This window comes from Lynx rufus, unplaced genomic scaffold, assembly GCF_022079265.1.
Source record: "Lynx rufus isolate CCGP_SWC_20201006 ecotype Redwood Valley unplaced genomic scaffold, mLynRuf1.p SCAF_23, whole genome shotgun sequence".
Taxonomy (NCBI): Eukaryota; Metazoa; Chordata; class Mammalia; order Carnivora; family Felidae; genus Lynx; species Lynx rufus.
The window spans coordinates 17,648,280-17,660,233 of record NW_025814838.1 but is presented as its reverse complement, the minus strand read 5'-3'; the positions used below and the strand labels follow the sequence as shown (position 1 = coordinate 17,660,233).

The 11,954-nt window shown below is 56.3% G+C and overlaps 1 protein-coding gene and 1 long non-coding RNA gene across 2 annotated transcripts; both read left to right on the top strand.

Annotated features, from left to right (window-relative positions):
- Positions 1 to 62: 62 nt before the first annotated feature.
- Positions 63 to 936, top strand: LOC124517711 (uncharacterized). Its single transcript, XR_006963546.1, has 3 exons — positions 63 to 318; positions 459 to 572; positions 718 to 936. It is a non-coding gene; the product is annotated as an uncharacterized LOC124517711 (long non-coding RNA).
- Positions 937 to 8,214: 7,278 nt separating this feature from the next.
- LITAFD (LITAF domain containing) lies at positions 8,215 to 11,950 on the top strand. The gene is made up of 4 exons (XM_047087897.1): positions 8,215 to 8,673; positions 10,313 to 10,414; positions 11,565 to 11,709; positions 11,842 to 11,950. Exons 1-4 carry the CDS (start codon positions 8,469 to 8,471, stop codon positions 11,948 to 11,950), a joined length of 561 nt encoding a protein of 186 aa, XP_046943853.1. The 5' UTR covers positions 8,215 to 8,468.
- Positions 11,951 to 11,954: the final 4 nt, after the last annotated feature.

Sequence of the window (11,954 nt, the reverse complement as noted above, 5' to 3'; positions counted from 1 at the left end):
GGGCGGGGCGCGCGGGGCCAGCCCCGACGGGACCTTTGTGTCCGCGCGCCGGACTGGCGGGAGCGCGGGTCGCCGGGCTCGGGGAGGGGACCGCGGCCCCTCGTCCCGCAGGGGAGCCGGGAGGATGCCCGCCCGTGCTGCACCTACGGTCGGAACATTCCCCTGAAAAGTGGAGGTCCCGTTCAGGTCCCCCCCCTAACAACCCGCGGCAGGTCCGGGCCCAGCTGACCTCTGCTCCAGAATCCGCAAGGCCCGCGGCGCCTCCGTTTCAACGGAGAAAAAGAGCTCCAGGAACGATGAGAACGAATAAAAAGAGAGGTAGAACGGAAGGGAGGAAAAGAAAGGGGGAAAAAAAAAAGGGGAAACTGTTCATTTGTTCTCTTGTTTTGTTCTTAATTTGCCTTCCCTCCTTGAGTCCTCTGTGTCTGCAGAAAATTGACAATACTCTCCTTTTACAGGAGAGGAAACTGAGGCATGGAGATAGGTGAGCACACCCCGTCCCTTGCCTGGCCACTGCAAGTCTCTGCAAGAGAAGCCCCTAAAAGCCAGCCCAGCCCTGGACCGTGGCTCAGGTTGGTGGAGGGGCAGGGAGGGAACCCCTTAACTGTCCTGGGCCTATAGTCCCAGGGCTGGAAGTGGCACGTGGGTCCCTGCTGGAGCCCACCAGCTCTGCTTGCCTCTCAATCTCTCCCTCTTTTCCCCTCCCCACGTGCAAAGACACCACTGAGGACACAGCAAGAATACCGCTGTCCCCAAGCCAGGAAGAGGGTCCTCCACCAGGAACCAAATCTCGGGCATTCTGAACTTGGACTTCCCAGGTTCCAAAAACGTGAGAAGTCACTTTCTGTTGCTTATGCCACCCAGTCTGGTGTTTTGTTATGGCATCAGGAACAGCCTTTTCCTCCTCAACTAACCACAGAATTTTTTTAATTTTTATTTTTTTTTAAGCTTATTTATTTTGAGAGAGAAACAACACCATTGGGGGAGGGGCAGAGAGAGAGAGAGAGAGAGAGAGAGAGAGAGAGAGAGAGAGAGAGAATCCCAAGCAGGCTCAGCACTGTCGGTGCAGAGCCTGATCCGGGGCTCGAACTCAAGCAAAAGCAAGCATTGGGCGCTTAACCAACTGAGTCCCCCGGGCACCCCAGCCTCTGAGAATCCCACACCTGACTTTGGTGCAGTTCCCGTCTGCAGTCATTCACTGGGGTATCATCGGTGCCAGGCCTCCCTTTGCGGTGCTGAGTATCCAGAGTGAAAAGCGCCCACCCGGTTCCCGCCCTGGAGGAGGTGCCTCCTCCAGAGGGATGGCAGGCAGGTTGATAAGGTAGGGTGTCAGGTGGTGGGCTGGATAAGCACCCCTGGCTCAGTGAGTGCCCTGCCCTTGGCCCTATCAGAGAAGACGGGTCCGTGGAGAAATTCTTTCTCCCAACCTGCCACGGCTTGAGCCTCCTGCAACCAGAGACATCAGCCCACTATCATGGCCCCATCTCATGGCACCGGCCTAGTGGCCAGACTTGAGCCAGCAGCAGATGAGAAGATCTGGCCTAACTTTTCCACCCAATAAAGACCAATCATCCGTCCAGCCATGTGACAAATAGTTATTGCACATGAGCTCTGTTCTAAGCCCTAGACTAAACAAAACTCACGTTGGTCCTGTCCTGCCACCCCCTGTCCCCCAGAGGGTTACAGTCTAGTTAGGGGAAGCAGATGTTAAACCAGTAATCACAATGGTATAAAGTCCCGCTGTATCCATAGCAGGGACAGCCATCATGCTGGAGAAGCCAGGAGAGTCTTCTCTGGAAAGTGCTGGTTGACCTGGGGTCTTCTGGAAGACCAGGAATTGAATAGACAAAGGAAAGGACATTCCTGAGAAAGGTTAGCACACGTGCAAAGGCCCTGAGACAGGAGTGTGGTGGGGCTAGGACACGAGAAGCGACGTGGACGGAAGTGACATGGCCAGAGCCAGAGGGGGCTAAGTGGATGGGTCTCAATGACAGAGCTTCACTTTAAGAGTGACAGCAGCCTGGTAAGGTCTAAAAGCAGGGATGAGAGGGAGACTCCTCCCCCCGAAGTATAACTGTCCACCCATCTGCCTCCCATTCCTTCCCACCATGACTTGGACCTCTACTGTCTCACCAGAAGCAGTGGCCTCCTCCCCTGCCTCATGCCTCCCCTAATATCCGTGACCTCGCTTGTTTTCTGTGCAGCAGCCAGAGTGAGCTTTCAAAAGTATAAATCTGACTGTTGCTAAAAAAAAAAAAAATTATTTCTGACCCTTGCTGAAATGGTAAGACGGACTTTGTTCAGCACTGTCGCGATAGGGGCAGGGGCCCCTGCAGTGGGGTTTGCATTCAGGGAGAGAGATGGGGCTCACGTCCACATACAGGGAGGAGAAGATATGTAGCCACAGAGCAGGGTCCGGGAGTGCGAGACTACTAGGAGGAAATAGCGGGGGGGGGGGGGGGGGGGGGGGGTGTCTGGCTAAGCTAGCCTGGCAGGATTCTTGTGGGCAGGGCGGTCACACATCCCCTGGGAGGAGGCAGGGGATGAGGAATTTGGTCAGACCTGGAGGGCAGGGAATTCTGGCTAAACCAACCTGTCAGGATTCTTGCCAAAACTGGTGGGAAGCTCCAGCTTGTGCCCAGGCGAGCCGAAGGCTCAGAGGAGCCCAGCTGAAGTCTGGTCAGGGAGAGAGTCTCTGTCACCAGGTCGTCCTGCCCCTGCTCAAAACCCTTCAGTAACGCCCTGTTGCTCTTTTAACCAAACCCAGACTCATGTGCTGTAGCACTTCAGATTGACTTAACATAAGAAAACTCCAGTAAGGAGCATCACCAAGTTGGAGGCACATGTGTCATGGAAAAGACGACGGCAGGGGATACGTCTGGGGTGGACACAGCAGGTCTGGAGGCCCTAAGGATTGGGTGTCTCCACATGCTTTAACCCTCAGCAGGTCCCCTCTCTTGGCACCTCGGTTTTTTCATCTGTAAAATGGGGACAATGTCAGCACGTCTCTCGACAAGGTTGCCGTGTTAAAGTGAGAGAGTGCGTGAATGCTTAGGCACGTTGTGAGAATTATTTTTTTAATGTTTGTTTGTTTTTAAATGTTTATTTTGAGAGAGTGATAGCGAATGGGGGAGGGGCGGAGAGAGAGAGAGAGAGAGAGAGAGAGAGAGAGAATCCCAAGCACTGTCAGCACAGAGCCCGATGTGAGGCTCAGACTCACAAACCGGGAGATAATCGCCTGAGCCGAAATCAAGATGCTTAACCAACTGAGCTACCCAGGGGTGCCTAAATGTTTGTTTATTTGAGAGAGAGTGAGAGAGTGCACACGAGTGGGGGAGGAGCAGAGAGAGAGGAGGAGAGAGAATCCCAAACAGGCTCCGAGCTGTCAGCGCAGAGCCCAACGTGGGGCTCAGTCTCATGAGCCACGAGGTCATGACCTGAGCCGGAATCAAGAGTCGTACGCTCAACCGACGGAGCCACCCCGGCGCCCCCAGAGAATTATTATGATTATTGTTGGATCTCAGCACTCCCTGCCCAAGCTCTGCTCACTCCACTGCGGCCCTAATGGGCCCCCCAGGGCCTTTGCACATGCTGTTCCCTCAGCTGGGAACGGTCTTACCCCACATCTTCCCATGCTGCCTCTTTCTAGTCATTATACCTCAGAAGAGGTGCCCACCTCTGCCCACCCTGAACCAAGTGTGGTACCCGCTAAAATGTGAGCTTCCCAGGGCAGGTACCTTATCTGCGTCCCATGGTTTTTATGTCTGACTCATAGTAGGTGCTCAATAAACACGTTGAAGGAACAGGGGCAGCTGCCATGTGATGGGAGGGAACAAGATGTGTCCAGGATGAAGGGCCTGACAGATAACTCGATTTCCCCTTCTGTAAAATGGCACCAGGAGAGCCTAGAGTGGAGACGGGGTTGGGTGGGGAGCCCAGGGAAGGGACTGAGCCCCTCAGGCAGCTCTTGAGGCTGGAAGCACGAGGTCCAAGTAGGCTGGCCAAGCCCGCGGGCTGAAGGAGGAAAAGACAGACCCGGGAGCCACCTGTGCGAACACCCCACACACCCGGATACCCAGGCCGCGCACCCCTCCCACCTAGACACACACAGACACCCAGACATGACAAGTCCCACACACACAGCCCACCTGAGAGGCAGGGACGCGCACACACAGAGACGTCCACGTGCAAGCCTGCACCACACACACCCTGTGCCGATGAGCACACCCCCTGACCACACAAGACCCACAGCACAGCTACGCCAGCACCCCCCACCACCCCAACACAAGTCCGCACGGATGGAAGGGTGCGGAACCACAGCTCCCAGGGCTCTTCTCCGTCTAGAAAGTCCCCCTCTCCTCCTCCGGGCAGGCCTCAGTTTGGGGGCGGGGGGGGCTCTGTCCCAGAGTTCTGAGGACAGGGGATGGGTGGCAGCCACCAGGGAAGAAGTAACCGTGTCACTCCCTCATCTGGGTCCCCACTGATCAGTGAGAGGACCTTCCTGGGTGCCCAGGGCGCAAGAACCACCCCCCTCCTGCCGCTTTCCTTTCCTCGCCCAAGTAGGGAACGGGGCTTGGGGTGCACCCCACCTCACACTCTTCCAGCCCCCAGCTCACCACAGCCTGGGCGGAAGAGGCGGCAGGGAAGTGGCACAGCTGGAAAGTCAGCCCAGAGAGGTTAGGGGGTGCCCCAGTTTGACCCAGCAAGTCCCCGCCCAGGGCTGCAGGCTCCCCACCACCCAACAGATGGAGTCGGGGGGAGCTCCAGGGAAAGCCCCACCCCACACTTGCACAAGAATGACACTTAGAACTCATTCCTCCAGATTCCTTTCTTGTCACCTCATCACCTCCGAGCCCTTCTGGGAAGAGAGGCTGGGCAGGAAGCAGATGGGGGGAGTCCCATTGCCTTTTTCCTTTAAGCAGCCCCAGCTGCAAAGCCTTATTGCTCAAGAAGATAGCGTAGCCCAGAGAGGGGGAGTGAGATGCCCAGGGTCACACAGCGGGGGAGGACCTCAGTGGAGGCAGGGGGTGGGGCTCCCTGGACCCTCAGCTGCCGAAACTCCAGGCTCATATGTTCCTAGGATGGCCCGCCTCCCACCTTGGCTTTTATGACTCTGCTTATTTAATGTATTATTGTCTTGCTTACTCATATTACTAATTGCTAACTCACTGCAAGCTTTCAATATGCCAGGCACAGAGCTAAGGACTTCACACACGTTTCTTTCCTTCCTTCATTTTTCCTGCAACAAATCTCGATTAAGCATCTACTGTGTCCCAGGCACTGTGGTAGGCTCTCGGGGAGACACATGTGAACCAAACTGATGAGGTCTGGGCTCTCACAGAGCTGACATTTTAGGAGCAGAACACAATAATCAAGTAAACTAATACACGAACCTGTTAATTCCAGACAGAGGTAACTGTCGTCAAAATCGAACCACGTTGGGGCGCCTGGGTGGCTCAGTCGGTTGAACATCCGACTTCGGCTCAGGTCATGATCTCGCGGTCCGTGAGTTCGAGCCCCGCGTCGGGCTCCGTGCTGACAGCTCAGAGCCTGGAGCCTGTTTCAGATTCTGTGTCTCCCTCTCTCTGACCCTCCCCCGTTCATGCTCTCTCTCTGTCTCAAAAGTAAATAAACGTTAAAAAACATTTTTTTAAATAAAAATAAAAAATAAAATAAAAAGTAACTGATTAAAATAAATAAATAAAAGTTGAACCAGGTGGTTACGGTAGAGGGTGGCTGGGTGCTCTGCCAGGGGTCCACAGCAGCCTTCCGTGAGGAACGGCTTGTGAACTGAGAGTTTGATGATGTTGATGAGCCATGGGGTAGCTCATGGGAAGAGCACTGGGGGGGGGGGGGGGGGGCAGGAAGGGCAAGCACAAATGCCCCGGGGCAGGATGGAACAGAACAGAAAGTAGGCATGCACCAAGGATCAGCCAACAAGGTAAAACTGTCTCATGAAATTTCCCGAACTCTCTTGGCAGCAAGGGTTATCATCACACCCACTTTGCAGAGAGGTGCAGATGCCTGCCCGGGGTCACACAGCGGCGAGTGACAGAGCCCACACTTTAACCACTTCCTCCTCTATGGCAGGCCTCGTTTTGGAGATGCAAAGTTTGGAACCAGACAAACAACACCAGTTGTCCGAGAGCCCTGAGTCTAGTGGAGAAGTGATCCCCACAGAGAGGTTCCCGAGGAGCCCAGCCAGGCCTCCGGGCTCCCCTGTGGGACCCTGTGTATCCGTGCCAGAGACTGGGGTCTATGCCAGCTCCACCACAGCCTTCTGTGTGGCCTCGGCTGGCCTCGGGCCCTCTCTCATGCTGGTCTCTCCTTCCAGCCTGGTCTGGACAGGAGCCCGCGGCACCAGAGCAGCCTCGGGGGCACCCACAAGCCCCAAATCCTGGCCCCGGAGATCCAGAGGGAGGAAGCCAGGCTGACTCGTGCAACCCGGTGCTGCCCCCTGGTGGCGGTGGTCGCAATGTCCCCCCCACCCCACCCCAAGCCGAGAGCACTGCCCCTCAGCTGCCTCGCTGATTGACCCTCAAGAGGGCCCCAGCCCGGATCGCAACCCTGCGTGAGGGGCACCGCCAGCCTCAAAATTCCCAGAGAAGGAGGCTGTCCCCAACCCCATCCGGAGATGTGTAACCTCAACTCTATACACAGACTCTATATCCAGAGGATTTTAAGCCACGCGGGGTGGGCTGGGTGACTAGAGCGCACAGCTCGTTCATTCGTCCGTTCATTCGTTCGTTCATTCGCACATTCAACCTATATTAATTGAGCACCTTCTGCGTGCCGGGTGCTGGGGGATGCAGCAAACATCAAATCTCAGACGCCAATACATACAGGGGTGTGGACAGGCCCCGGGACGTGCCCCCGACCCCGCCCCGGAGCACAGGAGAGGTGACGGTGGGCTGTCACCAAGTGGAGGCAAAGGAGACCAGGCACCTGGGCAGGTGGCCCAGGAACTGGAGGTTTCAAGAATCTCGGGTCACGATCTCACCATTTGTGAGTCTGAGCCCCATGTCCGGCTCTGTGCCGACAGTTCAGAGCCTGGGACCTGCTTTGGATTCTGTGTCCCCCTCTCGCTCTGCCCCTCCCCCGCTTGCGCTCTGTCTCTCTCTCTCTCTCTCTCTCTCAAAAATAAACATAAAATAAAATAAAATAGAAAATACAGTAAAATAAAGTAGAATAAAGTAGTTGGAGTTCTTTTACAGTCTGGATACCTGTACTGCAAATATTGTCTTCCTGCCTGTGGCTAAGCATTTTTTCTTCCCCTTTTGAAGAGCCGGTGCTTTGATGAAGCGGGTCTTTCAAGTTTTCCCTTTATGGCTTGTGCTCTGTGTCCCGCGGAAGAAGTCTTGATATATAGTCACATTTGTTTGTTTTCCGTTGCTTTCCGTTTTTCGGTGTTGCTTTTTTCTTTTGCATGTGCTTCCTTTTACACTAGTAACAATAATGATATGGTTCCAAAGTCAAACCTATAAAGCAAGGCTTATTTAAAGAGAAAGTGCTTCCACCCCATCTCCCTCAATAACAACCTTTAGTTTTTAAAAAAAATGTTCTGGGGCACCTGGGTGGCTCAGTCCGTTAAGAGTCCAACTTTGGCTCAGGTCATGATCTCGCAGTTCATGAGTTTGAGCCCCGCGTCGGGCTCTGGGCTGACAGCTCGGAGCCTGGAGCCTGCTTCAGATTCTGCGTCTCCTCTCTCTGCCCTTCCCCCGCTAGCTCTGTCTCTGTCTCTCAAAAATAAACATTAAACAAACAAACAAAAAAAAGAATCGGGGTGCCTGCATGGCTCAGTTGGTTAAGTGTCCAACTTCGGCACAGGTCATGAACTCGTGGTTTGTATGTTTGAACCCCGCGTCAGGCCCTGTGCTGACAGCTCAGAGCCTGGAGCCTGCTTCAGATTCTGTGTCTCCTTCTGTCTCTGCCCCTCCTCTGCTCACACTCTGTCTCTTATTCTCTCAAAAATAAATAAACATTAAGAAAAATTTTTTTCAAAGAATTTAAAAAATTGCTCCTTCACTTCATCTTGGAAATTATATACATCCTTTCCCATTTTTTTTTTTTAATGTTTATTTATTTTTGAGAAAGAGAGCACGAGCAGGGGAGGGGCAGAGAGAGAGGGAGACACAGAATCCGAAGCGGGCTCCTCCGGGCTCTGAGCTGTCAGCACAGAGCCCGACGCGGGGCTTGACCTCCACAATTGGGATATCGTGACCCGAGCCGAAGTCGGACGCCTAACGGACTGAGCCACCAGGTGCAGCCCAGCCTAGATTCATATTTTTAAGGCTCCAGATTGGTCCCCACACCCCTGCCCTCAAGAACCCAGGGCTGGTTTCGGCTCAACCCGAGAAGGACAGTGGGAGAAGGGTTGCCTCCAAAGGATCCTCAGGCTGGGCCACGGGAGGACCCCCCTCCTCCTGCAGGGAGGGCATACAGAGCCCACGCCTCTGGCCCCTGTGAGGATGCACATCACAATGGCTGTTCCACCTGAGCCAGGCCCTGGGAGAGGCACCAGGCAGGCAGGCACTCTGGCCCAAGGGCACCCAGGCCTCGCCATGGGGACTCCAGACATGCGCTCCGCTGCTCAGAGCTTGGAACCCGCCGCTGCTGGGATACCGTTGCTGGAACAAAACACGTCCAGGACACCAAGACGGAACCGTCCCCAGGGTGAGAGGTCCCCCCCGCCGCCATCCCGGTGACCAGTTGACTTTGGCGCCCATGGGAAGCAGGAGAGGAGACTGGGGGTCCCCTTGCCTAGTTGGGGGCTGAATCCGGTACTCCACCGTCACGTCCTGCTGTCCCCCACCAACTCGGGGACCGTGTGACCCAATGGGGACAAATCGGGGCCTCCCGACATCCTGTGCCCTGTCTTAAAGTGTTAAAAAGAAGCCAAGAAAGAAGCCGAATGACTCTCTGGTATCAGGTGCGGCCTGTCCCTCCCATCCCCTGCCCCACCCCCGTGGCCGGACACAACCCAGACTGGATGGGGCGGCAGGGTGGGGGGGTCCCGGCTCTGCCGATGAGGTTTGGGCCAAGTCACCAATCTCTCTGGATCCGTTTTCCGTCTGGAAAACGGCTGAGAGGATTAAGGGATGGTCGGTGTAGGGCTGACGGCTGACGGCTGCTAACTCGGCTGGGTCGGGTGAGTGTCAACCAGGCAGCGGGCAGCCCCAGGCCGCATACTTCTTTTCTGGCCTTGAGTTTCGTCACCTGTAAAATGGGTACTAAGACCAGCCTCAGGTGGGACACCTGGGGGCACCGGATGGGTATGAAATCTCTTCCTGTTCCCAAGAGTCTAGACTTGAGGGCAAAAAACGGAGAGCGGCTTCCTCTTTCCTGGCCACCCCCATTGTGGGAAGAGGCGCGGGGTGGGGGTGGGGGATCCCAGGCAGCTCCGATTGTGCCACGAGGCCCCTCACCTGGGAGGGGCAGGTCCCCATGGTTCCCCATAGAGACGCATGTGGACCCCCATCCGTTGACCACACAGTCATTACGATTATGGGGCTCTCATCCGCTCACCTCCCGGACCACACACTGGGTTTCCAGATCCCAGAATTCCCTGTCCAGACAGCCTTGCACCTGACTCCAAGGCTGGCATAGGGCTCACCACTGGGAGCTGGGGGGGTGGGGGGGTGGGGGCAAGCTGCACGTGCACACGGCGTGACAGTCCCCTTGTGGGGCAGGAGGGAACGAAGGCTGGGAGGAATGCGAGGGGGCTGTGGCCCCAACTGTCCTTCTGGGATGGAGCAAATGAAACGCTGCCACTCTTGGAGCCTTGGAGCTCCTTCCTCCTTGGGAGGTGGGCATCCTCAATTCACATACCTGCTTGCTGGGGGACCTCAGGCAAGTTGGTTAACGTCTCTGAGCCTAGGGTCCACATCTGCAAAATTGGAGTAATACCACACGCTTACCTCCCTGGTGTTTTCACTAGAATCCATGGAGCCAGGTGTGTAAAACGTCTGGCACAGAGTTTGACACGTAAACAACAAATGCTCGATGTTTTGTTTCTTTTAAAGAGATCATGGGCCCCGTGCTCTTTTTACGTCGTTTCCTGGTACAGCCTCCCGGAAGATCTTTCATTCTAGGACATGAGGACACAATCGGGGTCTGAAATGTCTGTGTTCAAACCTCAGCTGCTCCATCTACGCTATGCAAGCCTTGGCATTCGTTCCTCCAGGCCTCGGCTTTCCCTCCTGTAAAATGGGTGATACCCTCAGGCTGGCAGGCTGGCCACCTTGTCAGCTCGGCGCCTGGCAAGTGGCGGGACTTTGGGTCTGAGGCTGTGTTTCCTTCCTCTCTCCCGAAGAGCCTCCTCGTCCTCGTCCCCCTCCTCCTCCTGGTCCTTGGCCTCCAAGAGTTCAAGGGCCTCCTCCAATATATGTCCAAGGCCCCCCGGCCATTCGCCCGGGTGAGTACCTCTGTTCCTTCCCCTTCGGTTTTCCTGGGCTCAGGCTGCCCTGCCCCACTCTTCGAGATTCTGCCCCAACAGCACCTCCTCTGAAAGTCCTTCTCCGCTGCCCCCCGGGAGCCGTGTGACCCCCCAGGGCTGGCCGTAGCCCCTCCTCTCCAACATGAAATGAGTGGCGCAGGGGCTGGTCTGCAGTGGGCGCTCAGGGCAGGCTTATGGGGCAAACCCCCTGGACGCCGCAGTGCGAGCCACCGGCCGCAGCCAGAGAAGCGGAAGGTGGCCCCTGCCCAGGGTAGGGCCTGGGCTTCAGGGGGTTTTTACACAAGCCCGTTAAGGAATGCAGAATACTCGAGAAAGGTCTCAAAGGGTCAGGAGCTGCAGGGTTGTTCTGCACATTCCCAGTGGGCAGAACGGAAAGGCCCGTAGGGACACCCATTCTAGCCACAGCGCTTTCCTTAGCTCTGTGCCAAATCGGGGATTCTGCATCCCGCACATCGGGGCTCCGTCCGTTCCAAATCCCAGCACCCCTCACCCACCCGGGACCCCAGAGGGATCAAGGTCTGCGAGGCCCTAAGCCCCTCCTCACCGCTGCAGACCAGACCCTGAGCCTTTGGCCAGGACACTAAAGCTCGCGGGAATTGTTTTCTTAACCACAAACTCAGCCACCACCCAAGCCCCCCTTTCTCCGCACACCCGAGACTGCGGACGTGGTTGCAGGGCTTAAATAGCTAAACACATTTTTTGGCCCCGCTGTACAAACGCGAGAGGACGACACAAGAACGCCAGCAGGTAGATTCTGGATTGTAACGTCTTCACCAGGGCATCAAAGCTTTTGACTGAGAGCATCCAACAGACGCCCCTTAAAGGGGCTGGATGAGTATGCTATCCTGGGTAGCTCGCTGAGCTGAAGGGGCCCACTTTAAACCTAGAGATGCTTCCAAATTCCCTGGGTCTCTCCTGACCAGCGAGAGGCCCCTGAGCCCTGCAGGCCAGCAGGAGCAGGGGTGGGGGAAACGGGGTAGGGAGAGGGAGCTGGAGCCCACCCTGGGGTCTTGGGCGTGCAGGGGAGCACGGAGAGGCTGCAGGAGTGCCAGGAGAGGGCCACGGTCTGAGCTGCGCCGCGCCCCCCGCCCCCCCTCCCCGTCCCCAGCTCTGTTCACCAGAATGCCTAGGATGGGCCCTGCCATCCCGGTACAGTCCATATGTCACTACTGTGGGAACCGCATCATAACAGTGACCACCCCGGTCCCAGGGGTTCTCACCTGGCTGCTGTGTACAGGTCTTTTTGTGTTTGGGTGAGTGGCCTCCTGTGTGTGTGTGGGGGGGGGGGGGCTGGGCATCAGTGGGGGCGGGGCCTGCTGGGCTTCGGGGGACGGGGCGCGGGGAGGGGGGCTCTGGCCCACACCCCGCTGCTCCTGAGGCTGCAGGTGCTTCCTGGGCTGCTGCTTCCTCCCCTTCTGTATGGACAGCTTGATGGACGTGAAGCACACGTGCCCCGTGTGCCAGCAAGAGCTCTTCTGCTACCACCGCCTGTGAACGT

Coding starts and splice junctions, on each gene's coding strand:
- LITAFD (XM_047087897.1), top strand. CDS start 8,469: ATGCACATCACAATGGCTGTTCCACCTGAGCCAGGCCCTGGGAGAGGC. Junction 10,415..11,564: donor CCCCCCGGCCATTCGCCCGG/GTGAGTACCTCT, acceptor CCCCGTCCCCAG/CTCTGTTCACCAGAATGCCT. Junction 11,710..11,841: donor ACAGGTCTTTTTGTGTTTGG/GTGAGTGGCCTC, acceptor CTGAGGCTGCAG/GTGCTTCCTGGGCTGCTGCT.